This window comes from Candoia aspera, chromosome 1 (assembly GCF_035149785.1).
Source record: "Candoia aspera isolate rCanAsp1 chromosome 1, rCanAsp1.hap2, whole genome shotgun sequence".
NCBI lineage: Eukaryota > Metazoa > Chordata > Lepidosauria > Squamata > Boidae > Candoia > Candoia aspera.
The window spans coordinates 189,144,020-189,163,238 of NC_086153.1; the positions used below are offsets into that span (position 1 = coordinate 189,144,020).

A 19,219-nucleotide genomic window follows, 5' to 3' on the forward strand; every position below is an offset into this window, starting at 1 on the left:
TATATTTTTCAGTTGATTTTTCTTAAAGGGAAAAGAATAAGAATCTGCACTTCAAGGAAGGCTAGGAATATGGTGGGAGATTGCCTATCAAGAGCATTTATTAATAATATGCAATGCTCCCTGCATCACAAGTTTGAATTCTCCATTTCTTTAGCATAGCATTTGGGAAGCAGTTCATTTTAGCAAATGCACACTAGTGCCATGTGGGAACAATATGTCCAGCGAGGTTTGCTTTAGTTTTTCAGCATGCACTGAAATAGGAAGCAGTAGAAACAAGAGGCATGGAAGAATATGTTAAAACAGAAAACACACAGCACAATAGCTTACAAATAACTAGCACTATGTGAAGCATCCAAGAGAACATACAATCCCAGCTTATTCTTGCAAATAATTTATTTCAGCTATAATTATTCCTTTGGGAACAAATTAACTTCCCATTTCCTAGATTCAAACAAAAACTCATCTCTTAAGGTTAAAACTAGCATGTATGTCAGCAAGTACTTTTAAAAATAAGGAGTTGCATTCCAGGAATCACAATTTCTGTGCACAAATTGATGCTGGACCTGTATGTCATATTTTTCTACTGAATGTGCTGCTAGTTTTAATTTGCTGTTTGTTTTTGAAGGCACTAAAACAGTCAGTCTTGACTCCAAGCAAAGTCCATGCACTTTTATTGGCAATATTTTTTGGAAGTGGTTTGCCCTTGCCTGCTTCCTAGGGCTGAGAGAGAGTGACTGGCGCAAGGTCACCTAGCTGGCTTCATGCCCAAGGCGGGACTGTCTCCTGGTCCCTAGCCTGGTGCTTTTAACTACTACACCAAACTGATTTTGAAGTTAAACTTGCAGGACCACCTATCCCCAATGGTTACCCCCCGTCCCACAAGATCTGGCAGGGTGGGCAGGCTCTGAGTCCCCTTAGTGAAACCCTATTGCCTAGTGGGGCCTTGGAAGTGTGCCTTCTCTGACATGGCGTCTACCTTACAGAACAGTCTCCCCCTGGAGATACGGATGGCCCTGACCCTGTCGGCTTTTAGGAAAGCAGTGAAGACCTGGCTTTTCCCCCAGGCCCTAGGGCCAGGGTGTTGATGGAGCTGGCATGGTGCGGTTGGTGGATGCAACTGTTATTGGGGCCTCAACATTGTTTTAAATGGGTTTTTTTCATTTTAATTGTATTGTGGTTTTGATTATTGTTTACCGTCCAGGGTTCCTTCTGGTAGATTGGTGGCTACACGCTTGTTTAATAAATGCATACATATTATACATATATAGAGGGAGAAAAATAAAATCCTTATCTGTTTCTCAACCTTGCTAGAAAGAACCTACAGATTGTTCAAACCCAAAGTGGAAGAAGTAAGTTCCTGAGCAGAAATAGATATAGGCTTTGGCACTGATAACTCCTAAATTGAAGGCAGTTTGCTTGGCAGCTAAACAGAATTACTGTGGGCTGATTAGTATTATGAGAAGGATAATGTACAGTATTTGCAACACCGGGACATACTTGCAGTGAATAATATTAAGTCATTTATTTTCCCTTTTGTGGTTTGACGTTTTGTTGGTCTGGTTAATGCTTACATTAATCTTGATCACCTACAGTGGTTACATCATCATATGCATAATGCAGGCAACCACACTGGAAATGGAAATAGTTCTGGAGTGTGGTGCAGCATACATACCCGTGAGCATTGGCGTGATGTGTGTGTGTGTGTGTTTTATCATTGTATGGCATGCAGTTTGGTGTTCATGCTGCTTTTTTTCTTGCTGGGAAATCCTTGTGAGGTCCAGCAGCCAGATGTGTGGCCTATTTAGCCGTGACAAGTCATGTTGCCTGGGGTGCACCACAAGGAGGCTAGTCTACATTGCACTGAGTTGGGCTGAGAGAGAGTGCAATGTAGTCTAGCCTCCTCATGGTGCATCCCGGGCAATGTGACTTGTCACGGCTAAATAGGCCACACATCTGGCTGCTGGACCTCACAAGGATTTCCCAGCAAGAAAAAAAAAGCGTGAACACCGAACTGCTATGCCATACGATAAAAAAAAAAAGTCACAAAAACACTCATGGATATGTACGCTGCACCATATGTGACGTGTGTGTGTGTGAGAGAGAGAGAACAATAAAAAAGGAAAAGAGCAACAAACATAATGAACAAACAAAATACATTCACCACGCTTAAAGAGAATACAATGTGTATTCCATTACTTTTTATACCAGCATTGGCTATAAATATTAAGCAGGGTTTTTAGGAGGTTCTAGACTTCTCAAATTTAACAAGAAAAATAATGAAAGGCATTAGTACAGTATTAAGGTTTGCACTGTATCAGACTTGCAACCAGTTTTATTAAGTGTAAGGATTTTTTTCCCTCCAGAATCATCTACCTTTATTACAAGTTATTTTCAAACCTATTAAAAGGCAATAAAATAACAGGTTGTAACAATATGAAACCAAACTGAATGCTGACAAACTAAAAGGGAAAAAGTAGTTGAGAAATAACTGCAACTCTAAATGAAAGCATGTCTTTCTTATAACTAGCTTTTACTTCCCCATTTAAGTATATACTTAACCAGAGCAAACTGATACTTCAGTTAAATATTTACATAATATTGAATATATTTTCTTATATTATTGGGTAATTAAGATGACTAACATTCCTCAACAGCAAATACTTCCAAATTTACTAGAACCAGGAAAAAAAATCTAAGCACCTACCATGACATTTTTAGAGTTTAAAAAAATCTATTTTAAGATTTTAATTCAAAAGTGTACATATTAGCAATCCTGCAATAAGTAGCTCAAAAGAAATCCAAGAAAACAAATTTTGGAAAGAAATTTTATTAAGTTATTTCTAAATCGATACTTATTTTTATAACAAGAAACCTTGCTTTTAAAAACATAGAAGCAAATAAAAGTCTTTGTGGTTCTGTCTTTTATGTGTTTGCAGTCAAAATTCACAGAGCTTGATGGCACAATCAAACCTAGTTAAGATACAGAATTGGACCCTGATTAAGTTAGTTGCATTTAAATTCCACTGACATCAAGAGGAAAAGACAGCTGCAACTTAGCTGGTTCCATTGGTTTCACTGGGAACAAAGTACAATTAACTCTGGAGCCAGCCCTTAAACATTTATCAAAAATCTACCTTACTCTCTTGTGCCAGAGATCAAAACAAGGCACAGCGTGGAGTCGCACAAACTTCTGTCCATTAAAAGAACACTCAAGGCAACCATACACTGTTTCCCTTCTGGAACTTCCCATGCCACATAAAGAACAAGGACCTTTAGGGATGTTGTTATTAAGCAAATTCACTCGTGCATGAGCTCCTTCTTGGAAATAGTTTGCGGAAATGTCAGTCGTGCTGGCTGTTTTTTCATAATAATCTGCAAAAAGGTCATCTAAATAATTATCTGAGTGGACAATGATATCCATTACCCTTTTGTCTGTAAGAAAGCAGATATACACAAAGAAGAAAGATTCCTAAATTCAAGTGGCACATTATATTGGTCACACACTGAAAAAGCTGCAAATCACACTTCAGTTCAGAACCTGCATTTATCATAATTACGTAATCAGACATAAATATTATTATTCTGCACTAGATATTAGTAGAATAATTTTAGCTGCTTAATAGATTTCCATTATGATTTCCCACGCAAACTTAATCAGCTATTTTTACTTTCTTTTTTTCTCTCATATGAACTCATACACAAACATGAAAATATACTGTACCTAGGTATCTGTCACTTAAACATTACTTTTAATTACTAGAAATTCTTAGAATTTGTGCTTGAAGATAGTCTGAAGAGTGTTCATTCATTCTATTAATTCTATAAATACTTATCTGAAGATAAAGTGTATGATTCCTCTGGTTGTATGGTAACAAAATTAAACTTACCACCCCTTTACAGAATGGGAAATACTAATCTTAAAATCATCCTACTCTAGCTTCTGTTTTGATCCAAATCTTTTGCAAATATTTCAGCATGGATAGTCCCAATCCAAAAGCAGTCACTGTGTTAATCTGCTATTAGCTGACAAGAACAGAGTTCTATCACATCCACCCCCCACCCCCACAGTGTCTCCAAAGCAGCTAACTGCGCTCTGACCAATGTTCTGACTAGGGTTTTTACACATTTTATTCACCTTCTTCATTAGGTCAGGGATTATTTTTTTTATCCATTCAATCATGTCCAATTCAGATCAGGGATTAAGTATATGTAAAATTTCTCCAGTGATTATATCCTCTGAATCTAGATCAGAGAATTGATGGCAGGAATTTGGGAAAACGGATTAGAGTACGTGTGTTAGATTTTAAATACATAATACATAAATGCATAAATAATGTTATATAGCTATAACACTATACTGCTGAACATTGTAATGCATCTCCCTCTTCTTTTAAACATAATCTAGAATTTTATATAAACTCAGTTATGTTAATTAAAATATATGTACCATGCTTATTTTGAAACTTTTGCAATTATTTTAACTAGGCCCATAACAGTCCTGCTGTTACTGTTCAGATAAAAAAAACTATTCTCAGTGCTATTAAAGGCTGACATTAATAATAATATCTTTAAATTAATCAAAGAAATGTAAATAAATATTAAACACCATACTTTGATGAAACAGATTTTTCCTTAATTTGGTTAGTGAAAATGATCTTGATGGCTCTTTTTCAAATCCTCCTTTTGATTCTGGAGCGACACAGAGTTCTGGGAGAAAAAGTATTTGAAACAGTGTTACTCAAAACCAGCATAAAGTTAATGCGAATAGCACTTAATGACATTTCATTTGTTTTATGATCTTATGGTAAAGATACATTAAATCAGCCTTTCTCAACCTTTTGACCCTGGAGGAACCCTTGAAATATTTTTCAGGCCTCGGGGAAGCCCTGCACATTCAGGCTCAAATGTAGGCCAGAAGTTACAAAATTATTATATTAGCTTCATGGGTAGGCCTGTCTATATGCATTAACAGTGTTCTTACACTAAAGAACGAAACTTACCTCTTTGATCTGAAGCTTCCCAAATTTGAAATAATTTTTTTAATAAACTGGGATCTCCCGGGGAACTCCTAGTGACCTCTCACAGAACCCTGAGTTGCACGGAACCCTGGTTGGGAAACCTTGTATTAACTTACTAAGAAATGATGGAATACAATATCAATAGGAAGGCTGATTCAGCAATGGACATTTGGCCTTGGAAGCAGATTTCTTTGCTGGACCAGATACCCCAAATGGTATTCTAATGATGCAAATTTATATAAATGCAGTCCTGATAAATCTACATGATAATGAACAGAGATCTACGTTCCCTTTCAATATAATGCAGATACCATTCTGTGCCCCATCCTCCCTCTAAGCCCTTTTTGATCCACTCATTCTAAACAATGTGACAGTTCTCTCTCTGGATTCCAGACAAAGCTATTGTGGTAAAAAACACATACTGAATATAAAATGATGACAATCTGGTTTTTTTTTAAATTCCAGGTAGCTTCAAATCAGAAGAGAGGAATGGGAACACAGAACTTGACTCCAGCATGCAGATCCGCTCCCCCCCACTCCATGCACAGGAAATTGTTTTGTTGTGTGACATCTATCTGTTTCTTTCCTTTCAGACTGCCCAGTACTTGAATTTGTCCGAGTAGCATACAAGGAAATTAAAAACATATCTTTTTAGCATATAATACTATGCTAAAAACAATAGATGAAGAAGTTAATAGGAAACCAGACACAAGAGTAAAAAACGCAGCCTACAGAATGGGAGGAATGCCAGCCACAAAAGAAAACTGTACAAAGATCTCTTTAAGCACCAGACTTTACAGGCATCTCATCTTGACCATTCATGCTTGCTAAAATGATTTCCTATTGTTACCTGCCACCAGTAAATGAGTACTGGCTGCAGTGTAATCTCCCTTGTTGGTGCCTTTTGGTGCAGCTTGGGGAAGGGGCAGAGTGTGCAGAGGGGACAAAGAATCCAGTCCCTCAGTGCTGATAGATGGAAGTAACTGGAGACGTGTGTGGTGCTTTTCAGCCAGACTACAGATTCAATTAGTTAGTGCAACCATCAATTTGATATATTGTACTCAAAGCATCACTTAACACCCCCATTAGTTAAATAACTGTTAAATAAACTATCTAACAGGACTGCAATAGATAAGCAGCAAACAAGAAATTTTCATATGAATATTACATGAATGTTTTGCTCAGCCCAGATTAAACTATTCAGGACAGTAGCAGATATGTTTCTTTTAGATTAATTACCTTAATTTTATGTTGTTTTACTTTTATCATAGTTTAATTGACTGTATGCTGTCTAGCCCACAGAATTCTTACTACTGGGCGATATCACAGTCTATATTGTGCTGCTAGTAAAAAGTAGCCTGTATTTTTCTAGAACAAAAGAGTTTTACTAACTCTCCTCTGTTTTGCAATTTATTCTCTGTTGCTGTTTCCCAAACAGCTTTCTTTCTACTGGTAGTCCTTGCTTAACAACCATTCATTTAGTGACAGTTCAGACTTACAACGGTGCTGAAAAAACCGACTTACAGCCAGTCCTCACAATTATGGCCATTGCAGCGTCCCAGTGTCACGTGATCAGCATTCTCGACCTTCCCAACCGGCTTCTGGCAAGCAAAATCAATGGGAAATCACATGATTCGCTTAACAACCACATGGTCTGCTTAACGCCCATGGTGATTCGCTTAACGACTGACACAAAAAAGGTTGTAAAATCAGGTTGGATTTACTTAATGACTGCTCTGCTTAGCAGCCAAAATTCTGGTCCCAATTGTGGTCATTAAGTGAGGACTACCTATATGCCAAATTCCAGTTCAGCTGGAGAGAAAGCCCAGAAGAGGAGGAACAAGCAATGATGAAGTGAACAGAAGGTGGAGAAGGGTTTACTTTCCCTCACCTATGTATCTTTTTTATATAAAAGTCATCTCCTTATTTCAAAAAAGAAGAGAGAAATCTAGTTGCATCCTACTGAACTGAAACTATTGGTGCTTCCGCATGTCATATTGTGGCTATATACTCATGTAAAATAAGACTATAAGGTTCTGTCTTACATTTATATTGTGAGATGAAGCAGTTATAAAAAGAATATTCAGCCTCTGAAATAGAACTACTTGAATTTTACTAGCAATCAAGACTGCAAACCAAATCAATTACTTACCAAAATTACCATCCAGGCGAATATAAAGCTCAAACACGCTAAATGCAATAGTTGTGTGTGCAGGAAAGACAATTGCTTTGTCACGTCCTTTGTAATTATGGTCATCAATAATATGAAACTAATTGGAAAAGAAACATATATACTGCATTAATATCTCTCTAAAATGACAGTATTTGAATACGATACTGCCATATAAGTGCTGGAAAACAACGTATATTTTCCAGTAAAACACTTTTTCAAATGAAGTAAGAGTCATCATTGTCATCATCACCTAAAATTCTAATGAACTGAGGAGAAATATTTCAATGTATACAGCATGATTAAAATGTCTGAGGCAGAAATCAGGTAAACTAAATCAGGTGGCTAAATATGAGTAATAAATAAATAATAATAAAAAAATAAATAAACCTGATCAACTACCAGCCTGTTTGTACTCGAAATGAACCCTAGTAATTTCTGGGCTCAATTTCAGTTGCCAATTCATGGCACATTCATGGGCATAACTCAAAGAAGCACTTGCTTAGGGAATGGTTCAGAAAAGACTAACATAGACTGTTCTTGAAGGTAAGGGAATCCCATGCATGCATCAAAACCTCCTCCTTCAAAGCATATAAATGAATTGGAATGATACATTTAACTGGATAAATTCACATTGATTTGAAATTCTGCAAATCTTTGACCTAAGTGGAAACTTAACAGCAGGCAAGACATTTTTGTGTATATAGACTGACTAGACCAACTACACAGTTTTGGGTAAGCAGCAAAGTTTCAGCATTCCTTATTTTCTACTACAAGAACAGCAATTAAATTAGAGTTAATTCGGCTAGGTTATTTTTTCTGTAAATCTTTTATTTAATGATAATTATAAAGGTGTAGAAGATGACTTTGTAATAAATCAATATGGAATAATGCATACTTAAAGCAGGGATGTCTGCTGGGGGATGTCAAAAAAGTGAAGATGTGGGCCCAACCATGTGATCAAAGCTCTGCCCCTCTTTCCCTGCATGCAACATGTGCAATACATGTAAAAAAGGGGTGGGACTTAAATCACCTGGTTGGGCCCACCATCTTGATTATTTTGATTCCCCCCATGGAAGCCTCACTTAAAGCAAGAGACAAAGTATTCAGTATACACCACCAATTAGATAAACTGGGCTCACTTACTCTCATGGTGTCACCTCTCATACCAGCATGAACAGAGAGAGAACACTGTCGTGTTGTTCGAATACTCTCCATGACCACACAAAGAACTGTTCTACTACTTTCTCGTGACTGACGAACAAGGCAGTGTTCAAAATCCACTTTTCTAAAATAACAAAGAAGTAATTCTCAGAGTCTTGCATTATTCCTATTTACAATATCTGAAGGTTCAGTTATTAGATTTAGGTAATATTCATAGTTCTTGAAACTCATTTGTAGAGTACAGATATAAGGTAAGCAAAACCAGCAAGGTAATAAAAAAAAATTATCATACCAACCTACTAGTTAATTCTCTGAGCAATGTCGGTACCTCAACCTCATGTTTAGTTACAATACCGAAAGAAGCCTTCACTGCAAGGGAATCTGATCCAGCAGTACTGACCCCAGAAGAGTTCATGATGTGATTTCCTTGCCTCCCATTGAGTGCTACATCAGATTTGTCTTCATAATTTAGTAATTGATAGGATGAAATACCTAAGGGGAAAAGATGGCTTATTGATGTCTTTAAAAATCACATTTATATATATTAATAGAGATGGCAGACGTAGTGAACAAATAAACCAATCTTAGAATCCTCTGATGAAGTCCAGATTATACTATTCCAGCTCAAATATCCTAGAAAGGGTTTTGTATTTCTCCTGTTTTTTAATCTTTTCTGGAAATACAGAAAATACTCCAGATACACACAAAGAAAGATCCAATACACTTACCTTATTCCTTTCCTTTTCAGAGCATATAATTTGCAATGGTAGAAAATATTATGTCCTTTATTGTAACATGAAAGGATTTTAATTGTTATTAGCCCAAATCGCAAGCAACAAAATTCCCTCTCTACAGAATCAAGTAAGATTTCATGATGTGGTAAGTTAAAATGTTTGTAGATAAATCACAGAATCCAATGACATATGGAGATAAAAGAATTTGGATTGCATCCAAACTCAGCTAAGACTAGATTTTTGCTTTAACAGCAGTGGCATCTAACCACAACTAATCTAGGGTGGGCCCTCTGGATCAGGAAATACTCTCTACAAGATTGTGAGTCTGTGTGATCTGATGTTTGTTGGAATTATCAGGGATCAACTCAGCATTGTCTCATAAGCGTAAGGGGGTCACTCTAGCAAATCGCATCTCTATTGTGCTTGTGGGATGTCACATGGATCACCTGATTTCCACTTCCTCCTTCTTCTTGGGCTTGGGAATTAACAGTCTCCATTACCCTTGTGGGCAGACATGCAAGCAGGAAGAGCTGCAGAATGCAGCTCTCCCCTTTTCCCACCATCCAGTGATAATTAAGTGCTTTCTACTATGAACCTACCTGTATCCAGATCTACTGAATAAAAGTAAGCTATCTCTATTTTCTTCATCTAATTACAGTGTGAAGACTGAATTTATTTCTGAACGTAATTAAGCTTAATGTGCAAGTTCCTTTTTTTGGTTCACACTTCTTCTCTGCAAGGTTGCTGTTAGCTGCTTGGAGTTCTTTTATTAACCTTTAAAAACTCCATCAATGTTATCCTCAGTTTTTGTCTGTTTTTTAGGCTTGGGCTAAACCACCTGGAGAGTTGCCTTGTGAAACCTTTTCCAAATCCAGTGCATGAAGTGTCACAGGCCACATGTTTGATTGTGTACATACATGCATGACCGACACTTCCGTTGGGACTGCTGCAGGTGGGCCCTGAAGCAGCCATCCTGAGCCTTTGAGAAGACGTGGCACTAACACTGTGCATCCTAGGGCCCCGTGTTCGGTTCACAAAGCTCTGCTCTGAATAGCTTTACAAAGACCTCCTGTTTCTATAATAAACGTTACCAGCAGGATGTCGCTGTATGAGGTCATGAAGTGTGCTCTCTTCTAGCAGTTTCCTTCTTTATGAGGATATGAAAAATGCATTTCTAGAAAATGAAAATGAAAAGTGCTTCCCTAACATTTACTTTAAGGCCAAATTACAACTTTGGAAAATCAGGCAGCTAACATAAAAGGAGGAAACAGCGTTATACGGAAACATTATTGTAACACAGGCAAATTAAGCTCTGTAAGAAAAGATACGTCACGTTTCATTGGAGTTATAATAAAATGTATGAACTTGCATGATTAAATATTAATGTTGCAGTATTAAGGATATCTGTTACAAAGTAAATCCTATCAAATTCAGTTAGGCTTACGTCTAAACAAACATTAAAGTTCATGTTGGAATCAGGTATTATATATTTATCCTATTACACAGAACAGATTACATAAATAAAATGAATAAATGTTTTAATAACAAAAAGCAGGTTCTTAAAATGTATTCCTCAGCTTTCTAATCTTGTAATGAAAACACTAACAAAGAACTTTTTTTAAAAAAAATGTTTATTTATATCAGGCTATTTGAGTTTTTTCTTTTCCTTTACAACAGCTTTGCCTTTTTCTTTCAATGCTGCTTTGTTTTCTATTTTTTTTTGTTCAGCAAATTATGTACATTTTTATAAGCTTTGAAAGACTTTAAAGGACTTACCTGCAGATATTTCTTTCTCTCCTTGAAGAATATCTTTTAGGCTGAATGGTGTGGAAATAAATTTTGAACTTTTAGAAAGAAAGCAGTTTTTCTTCTTGATAACAAGACTGAGGGGTTGATATTTATCAGCTTCACTGAGGCTACGGACAGGAACTAATCGACCTCCATCACCAACCTGCTTAACAAAACTTTTAGTAGCAGCAGCAAACATATTATGCATGCACATTAAAAAAAAATAAACCTTTTATCAACTCTTGCAATTTCCAAACCATAGAGCCATATTAAAAACTTTTCTAAGTTGATCAGTACAGTACAAAAACCCTACTTTGTCCTAAAGATCATTATGTTTAACGAAAGGGAAGCATTGCCATTATTCTAATCATCCTTTTCCAGTGTATATTCAAGAACTCCTTTTCATTGTCCTGGTAGAGCCACAATAATTAATAATAAATTAACAAAGTAAACTGATAGGACACAGTTAGATCAATACCCTTCTGTAGTACCATTCTAGCTTCCACATCGCTTTCACACAACATACAAAAGCTCCTATTTTTAACTGCAATTAATTTTTAAAATGATTGTTACTGCAACATGTACCATCAATGGGATTTTCTTCTCTAATCTCTGTCTTTTTCCACCATGACACTAATTCAACCCAAATTTACTTCAGTAGGGATTCCCAGTTAATTTGCATAATTTTGAGGTCACTGTATATTGCAGTTCAACTGAGGCGTCTCATTTCTAGAGGTTTACGGAACTCCAGACATCTTCTGTCTCTACCTCCCTCAAGTTTTCCCATCCTTTCTTCAGTCTTTCTTTCAGACTTAAATATAAGGTAAACAAAAAGATAACCAACTACCAAAATTATATCTTTCTTCAATTTTTCCATGTTGTGATTCAACATTTAAACAACAAAGTGTACCTTGACTACATAGTAGTTAGAGCACTGCCTTTGGAGCGGGAGACCGGGGTTCAAATCCCAGCTGTACCGACCTTACCAGTAGGGGTCCTTGGGCAAAGACCCCCTAACGCTTCACCTGCCTACCTCAAAAATATGAGAGTGACACAAACTAAGAGAGTCACGCTGGCTTGGATGTCGCCCAGATTAACAAGGTCTGCATCAGATGTTGGGGAACCAGGACAATCTGACGATAAGTGGGCTACTGAAACAAGCCATACATGGACGAGACAAGAGAACCTGGAATTGATGGAATGCTACTGCAACAGCAGGCCTAATGAGAGGGGATATATGAAACGCAAAATGTGGAAAGTGAAGGCCAAAGTGGTCCCCATGGTGGAAGGGGCACTCGGGGCTGTGACCCCCAAGCTGGAAGAGTGGCTCCAACAGATCCCAGGAGCAACATCAGAGCTCTCTGTCCAGAAGGGTGCAGTGCTAGGAACAGCTAAGAGACTGCGCAGAACCCTCAAACTCCCAGGCCTCCGGTAGAGGACCTGAGGTTGAGGAAGACACATCCCACCCATAGGGGTGAGAAGGGAATTTATACACTCTATCTCTCTATATACACACATATATTCTATCCCGCCTTTATTATTTTTATAAATAACTCAAGGCGGCAGGCAAACATACCTAACGCTCCTTCCTCCTCCTATTTTTTCCACAACCACCACCCTGGGAGGTAGGTTGGGCTGAGGGAGAGAGACTGGCCCAGGGTCACCCAGCCGGCTTTCATGCCTATTTATGTCTTGAAATGAGTTTCTATATACTGTATATGTATGCATAGATATCGATACATAGATATACAGATATAGATATAAGGTATTTTAGGCATTTTTTATCCTGACATCCTGGATACTAATACTAAAAATACTATTTTTTTCATTAAAAAAAATTTTTTTGTGTTATATTTTGTCTTTTGCTTTTCTTTTGGGGTATTTTTTTTTCTCTTTACCATGTGACTTGTATGGGTATTTTCTTTTTTAAATGATAAAACTCTTTTATATAATAGTAATAAAGTCACATTGTTATATTAACATCACAAACAACTTCTTTAAACAAAGTATTAATTGAAATGTTTTTAAAGTTACTTGCATCTACTTTTGCTCCATCCCAGGTGGTGAGTTATACTCACATTTTTTGACAGGGGACCAAACCATACCTGTGATATTGATGGACCATACTGTAGGGCTGTTGTAAACCAAACTAAATAACCCATTACATCCAATTTGCAGTGTTAATACTGAATGATACTGCAGTCTCGCGGTACAGTACTTGCATCCTCAACATAACCTACAGTGCGTTGTTGTTGTATATGCTTTCTCCAGTATCAGTATGATTTCCAACTTCCAATATTAATGAGTTACAGTACCAAAAAATTAATTTAAGCAACTCATCTTTTATCCACAATGGGGGAAGGTGGTCTGCGTTGGCATTTCAATTTACATGTGCAGTGGTATTTTTTCCCATGATTTCAAAATGAAAACCAAACCAACGTCCTCATTTTTCACTTGAAATAATACCAAGAGTTAGTACAGTAATTTTTCTCTTCTTTTGATTTCTAGCATTCGGTATCAGCCATGACAGCAGAATGACACGTGCATGATGATACTGCAACGCAACCACTCCTCTTTCGGAAGCAAATGCCAACCAGGCATCTTCCAAAGCAGGGTTACTACCCTGCCCCAACTACGCCGAGAGAGAAAGCGACTCGAGCAACCCAAACAGGGCGCCAAGGAGCCAAAAGAGCGAGGCGCGCAGAAAGCAGTTAATGAGACCTCTCCTGCTCCTCCCGTGGATGAGCTCCTCCCCACGTGAGTCACCGGAACCACGTGTGTCCCTTAAAGTGGGGCCAGGCAAAGAGGAGGGCTCCCCCTGGCCAGGGGCAGATGGAGGCGCTGGGGGTGGGGAGCGCGGCTCCGTCTCTTCCTTGCGCGCCCGTGACGCCGGAGGAATTGTCAGGGCAGCGGAGCTCCCCGAGAGCAAAGCCGAAACTCGCCAGGTCAGGCGGCGCGCGGGGCGGGCGGAAGCGCCGCCACAGGCAGACTATGGGCAAAAATGCCTTGGAATCTACGCCGCGAGGAGGGAAGGGGCTGCGGGCGCCGTGGGGCTGCCTGTGGCGGGGGTCGTGGGGGCTGCGGGCGCCGTGGGGGTCGTCTTTTAAAGGGGCGTGTACGGCTGGCGTCCTTCCCGGGCCCGGAGCTGCTTGCGGTTACATAACGCGGTCCCCAGAACAGGCGTATTCCCGGAGACTTCGAGATGATGGGGAGTGGACTCGAGACCTTCTGTTGTTGGCGAAGTATGGAGACTAGAAATGAAAGAATCCCGAGCAATTTGGAGGTAGAAAGGAGGGCTTGCCTGTCGAAGGTCCCCGGTTTGGCTCCGGGCAGGCTTTGAAAAACTCCTTCCTGAAATCTTGCAGAGCCGCTGCTTAAGTGCTGAGCAGCCAAACAGGCTCCTTCGAGTCCAGTTCGTGACTTAATGGAGACATCCACACCGTTTTCATGGCAACAGGACAGAAATTGCTTGCTATTGCCCCTTTCGGGGATAGTTTTGACTTCCAAGTCACGTTTAGGGCCTTGGGATTTCCTGGTGGTTTCTCATCCAAGGACTAACTAGATCTAATCCTGCTTGTTTTTCAAGATTACCAAGGTCAGCTGGGCGGTGTTAACCTGGCGGGAGGGGTAATGAATTCAGTTTAAATAATTTTGTTAAATTTGGTCCTGGAGAATTGGGAATCTGCTTTGCATGTGACATTTTCTTTCTGTTCCATGGGGAGCATCTGATGAGTATTTGTTTTGCTACATGTATGGTATATGCAGCTTTCAAATAGTATTATGAGTTTAATGTCCATGTGCAATATTCTTCCAAGGCTGAGTACATTTTTCTCCTGAATTCCCCATACATTATCGAGAAGGTGTCACAGGCATATTTTCATATAGAAGTGCCTCAGCTGAACGGATGTCATGTGGAGACCATAAAACTGCCATTTTGTTTATGACTAAATCATAAAAAAATGCTTTTAAATATTTTACTCCTAAACTGATTGACAGTTTTTGAAAAACAAAGTCATCTTGTTTAGTATACCATGTCATACTTTATTTCCATCCATTGGGAGCAATTGAATAGCTATTTTTAAAAAATGGATAGTGGTAAAAAGCCAAATAAACACTAGGAGAAGGGGAACAGTGCCCCTCTTTCCTAAAAAGGGAGTTTTGTCTTCTCTTGTGCCTGTGGGATTGCTTTGTCCGCTTACTAGGGAGTAAGTGCCACTGGATTTGAGACTTACTTTTAAATAACCATGCACAGGATTTAATGCATGATTTCACATAACTAGTGTGTTTGCTTATAACAAAGCTATTGCTGTAATTTAAAAATAGTATTTAAAGCAAATTTGGATTTTTTTTTGAAGTATCTAGGAAATGTGCCTTACGAGTCGCTATTTGTGGTGGGGTCTTGTAATAGCCCTTAGATAATTTCCAGCATTGACAGGAAGACGTCTATCTCTCTGTCTGTCTATCATATAGTACTTGTGAAGTAGCAGGCTTAGCTCAAGGCTATTAAGAGAATGGATAAGTAACCATTAATTCAGAAAGATTATAGAAAATTGTGTAGAATTTAAACTCCAGTGCATCGACCTACACAAAAACTGCTTTACACTGCAGGCAAATCATGTGTTGGGTGTATGTCAGCCCTTGTAGGTAGGCCAGGCCAGGAAACGGGTACCACAAGAAATACTAGAATTATTTTGATATAGGCTATAACCACAGAATCTTGAAAGCCTGATAGTGTTTCTCTTTCCCATCCTCTTATACCAGAGAATCAAAGCAGGGCAATCTTGAGTTTCTTTTTTTTCCCCCAAGCTAAGTTCATGTTTTCCTGATGATTGCCACATACCTTCTTCAAGGCTGACTCTATGCTCTTCCCTCCTGGGTTTCAGGAGAGTAGTTAAAACCTGGCTTTTCCTTCAAGCCCAGGAGAAAGGCATGCTTTGAATGTTGGGATGCACTGGTGGACATGGGACTTTGCTTTTTTTTTTTTTTATCCATTATGAACCTACTGAAATTTTATTACTATTTTTTCAGTGAGTTTATTTGTATTGAGATTTTTTTTTCTATAATGGTTTTGATTGTCAAAGTCCTTGGCAGTGAGTGGCATACAAATATTATATGCAATAAATCCATAAAAGATTTCATAATAACTTCTGTCTATAAGACAGCACTAGGGAAGAAGTTCAAGGACAAAGTAGAGACATTGGGCTAAAAGGTTTCTAGAAGGAAGCAAATAGCTTCTTGAGGCTAGATGGATGATATGGGAGGAGTTATCTTAATCCTTATTACCCGCTCTCCACATCCTTATTTTTAAAAATGGAAAGAAATGGCAGATGTCATAGTTCAACAAACTCTCTGATTTGACCTTCCCAATTTTGCTGTAACTGATTAACACAACAATGTCATGGGTGGAAATTTTATGTTCATAATTAAGTGTGGGAGAGGAAAAAAATGAAATTAAAACAAGGGCTATGAAGTGATGTCGGCTCAAAGAGGACAAGATATTCGAGAGTATGTGTGAGTACGCATATCATACCTGTCCAAATTTTCTTAAAACGTGATGTCTTTTCCTGTGTGCATGCAGTGTGGCTGTGCAGGCCTAGGAAAAGATGCAGTTAGTTTGCGGAGATTCTGAGAGATCAAGGCATGTACCCATGCACATTCCAAATGGCCTTTTCCTCTCTGAAACTAAATTGCTGCACAGCCCCAGTTAAGACAAATGTAAGTGCTGCCTAAGGCACCATGATGTTGAAGTATGGATACAGATATGTGCCATGCACATTAGCTTGCACATTGCAGCAAAGTTAGTTGTCCTTGCACATTATAGCTAACTTGTGCTTCCTTTTCTCATACTTCTGGGGTCATAGCCAAAGCATGGACTTGTGTCACTGCAGCTGATATTTACTAAGCCAAATGGCAAATAAGGTGATATTCCCTCCTATTTTCCCGATGTACACATTTGTATGAATAAAAAGTATAATCACAGAAGCATACTTTAAATGTTCTGAATTCTAATCGCTAAATGTCATGAGTGAAAAATTGAGCAAGGTATTTTCAAAAGAAAAACATGATTATTAATTATTTCTTAAATATTTTTCTTTTTCTTAAATAATTCATAATCTTTTTTTGAACAGCTTGGAGGAAATTGTTGCAGACAAACCAAAGAAAACGCCAATTCAGCTGTTGCTTGAATATGGCACAAAAGCTCACCTTAATCCTGAATATGAATTTGAAAAAGCTGAAGGAGAAGTACATATGCCGGTCTTCACCTATAAAGTCACCATAGGTGACATCATTGCAACAGGTTTGTGAATGTGTTGCAGTGCGTTAAGATTTCTTTGATTCACTGCATGTTTCTTTTAAAAAGAATGAAATGTTTCTGTTTAGCATATTGCCTTCTCACATTGGTCCATAACTTGTGGCTCCCCAGATGAGGCTGAAATAACAGGTGCTACTGAACTACGGCTATGGCTGGAATTATTTTGCTGGAAGTTGTGCTTCAGCAATATTTAGAGAGCCACATGTTGTGCACCCATGAGTGCAAATGCAACAGGTTTGTGCTGGATATCAAAAGGGGGGAGAGGATGCCCTAGTCTTTATACAAATATCTGTGTTGTTTTTATTGGAAAAAAAACATGGTTACTGTTCTCTTGGCATTAAAAATAAGGAAGCAGATAATATTTATTATAAATGTAGTTATGGAAGAAGATGTGATCACAGGACAGCTGATTTAAGTTCAGAAATCGTGGTGATAGGACCTAAACCTAGAAAAAATATGCCAGTAGGGAGAAAGAAGTGGATCTCACAGTGTGGATATCTTTCCAAGGCCATCTCCCCACAAAACTGTTCTAATCTGTGTGGAAGACAGTCATTTTAAAATTAAACAGAATTTGCCTTGGAGGATGAAACCAGTCCTCTTACTTTCTTGAAGGCTCATCCCATCATTGCTATCTTACAGGCAGCAGCTAATGCTGTGCATTCCCTCTGCCCCCCACATTTATGCCCTTCCATTCTCCTCTCTTCTAATTCCAAACAATTCTCTTCCTCTTTCCAGTCTACCCCCTCTAGCCCAAAGAGTCCAAGAGGTCTATCCTGGTATCCTCTTACCCTTCCTAGCTTAATCACTTCTGATGTCACCCTAACACTGATAAAACACTATATAGATGCAAATCCTATGTTTTTTCATAGAGTCTTATTTACATTGCCAGATATGATTGGCCATTTCATCCCCTTGGAAAAAGCGCATTGGCCAGATCTCTGTAGGATCAGGACAGTGATTTCATATTTAGTATTTTGGATAATAGATGGCGGAGAGAGGGAGACAGAGCTGCGGCCAGGCTGTCCGTGTTATTGTGTGGTGGTGTTTGAGTATGTGGTGCTTACCTGGGTGGATTTTTCAACCTGTTTGAGCCAAAGGTCTGGAAGGGTGGGCCAGACTGGACTAGGGTGCGGCATGCTGGAGGGCGGTTGTGTTTGTTTGTGGCTTGCTGCTTTTGCTGCTTTGTGGCATTTTGCAGCATTTTCTCAGTGCTTTGCTGGCTGCACCCACTGATTCATTTCTGTTCCTAGCAGCAGCTTTTTTGAATTTGAATCAGTGGCAACTGGACTTGGTTGCGTTTGGATTTTTTGGCTGTCTTTTGGAAAAGCAGGCTGAGGAGTGGGCTGGCAGATGGACTCGTGGTGCATGTGGGCTCAGCTGTGTTAGAAACGGCCCTTTTCTGCACCATTGTCTACTTGCTACTGGATGCTGCTGGTCGCTGGGGTTTTTTGCTGCTGCTGGATGCTTCCTCCTGCTTCTCCAGACATTGGGGCTTTGGGGGTGTAGGTGGTAGCTGGGCAGGGGGTGCACAGTGGAATGGCAGGCTGCTGTGGATTCAACCTCCCCCCATGCCACTTTTGTCTTCCCCTGGGTAGCTTTGAGGAAGGAAGGATGGAAGGACAGACAGGGTTCTGTTGGCTATCGAGTTGCCATGGTGATTGTGTGCCTGATTCCTTTTCTTGAGTGAGAACCATAGGAGGCATTGGTGGTGGGTGAATGGAAGAGAGCCTTCTACCAGCTGGTGGGAGCTGTGGATGAGGGCTCCTGTGAGTGTCTGTTTGTATGAATGTGCTATAGTAGTGTGGGTGAATGTTATGGTTGTGGGGAGGTGAATGCTGGGTACCCTGATGGCCCTGAGAGGTAGTCAAGTTAAAGTGCCTCAGGATGCCTGGCTTCCCCTCCTAGGGATGATTGGATTGGACAGCAAGGGGTTCCCAGTCTTGGGGAGCCTGGATTTGGGGATAGGGGTGCCATTGGGTGGGATGGAGCTGGGCCATAGGATTACGGTGGTGATGGGCAGGGGGAGATATGG

The 19,219-nt window shown here is 39.3% G+C and overlaps 2 protein-coding genes across 5 annotated transcripts in view; one reads left to right on the forward strand and one right to left on the reverse strand.

The window, feature by feature from the left end:
* Window positions 1-2,817: 2,817 nt before the first annotated feature.
* PJVK (pejvakin) lies at window positions 2,818-11,773 on the reverse strand. 2 transcript variants are annotated; one of them, XM_063318123.1, is made up of 6 exons: window positions 10,863-11,773; window positions 8,649-8,844; window positions 8,335-8,476; window positions 7,171-7,288; window positions 4,612-4,707; window positions 2,818-3,432 (listed from the first exon to the last, which is right to left on the reverse strand). In XM_063318123.1, exons 1-6 carry the CDS (start codon window positions 11,086-11,088, stop codon window positions 3,131-3,133), a joined length of 1,080 nt encoding a protein of 359 aa, XP_063174193.1. In that variant the 5' UTR covers window positions 11,089-11,773; the 3' UTR covers window positions 2,818-3,130. The 2 variants fall into 2 exon arrangements, with proteins under 2 accessions (XP_063174193.1, XP_063174194.1); XM_063318124.1 differs by lacking the exon at window positions 10,863-11,773 and having other exon boundaries at window positions 8,753-8,832.
* Window positions 11,774-13,631: 1,858 nt separating this feature from the next.
* The window catches only part of PRKRA (protein activator of interferon induced protein kinase EIF2AK2), a 29,842-nt gene continuing 24,254 nt past the window's right edge, over window positions 13,632-19,219 (forward strand). The window contains exons 1-2 of one of the 3 annotated variants that reach the window (XM_063318126.1): window positions 13,632-13,819; window positions 17,003-17,172. In XM_063318126.1, the coding sequence (XP_063174196.1) occupies window positions 13,707-13,819; window positions 17,003-17,172 (283 nt within the window). In that variant the 5' untranslated portion in view covers window positions 13,632-13,706. Of the gene's footprint in view, window positions 13,820-17,002; window positions 17,173-19,219 lie in introns of those variants that run through there. The other 2 variants (XM_063318125.1, XM_063318127.1) reach the window with 2 other exon arrangements.

Bases quoted from the DNA above. Each gene is read 5' to 3' on its own strand.
- PJVK (XM_063318123.1), bottom strand. From the start codon at position 11,088: ATGTGCATGCATAATATGTTTGCTGCTGCTACTAAAAGTTTTGTTAAG. The intron at 8,477-8,648 runs GTTGGTATGATA...TTGTTATTTTAG, and splicing joins CTCAGAGAATTAACTAGTAG to AAAAGTGGATTTTGAACACT. The intron at 7,289-8,334 runs GTAAGTGAGCCC...TTTTCCAATTAG, and splicing joins TGAGAGGTGACACCATGAGA to TTTCATATTATTGATGACCA.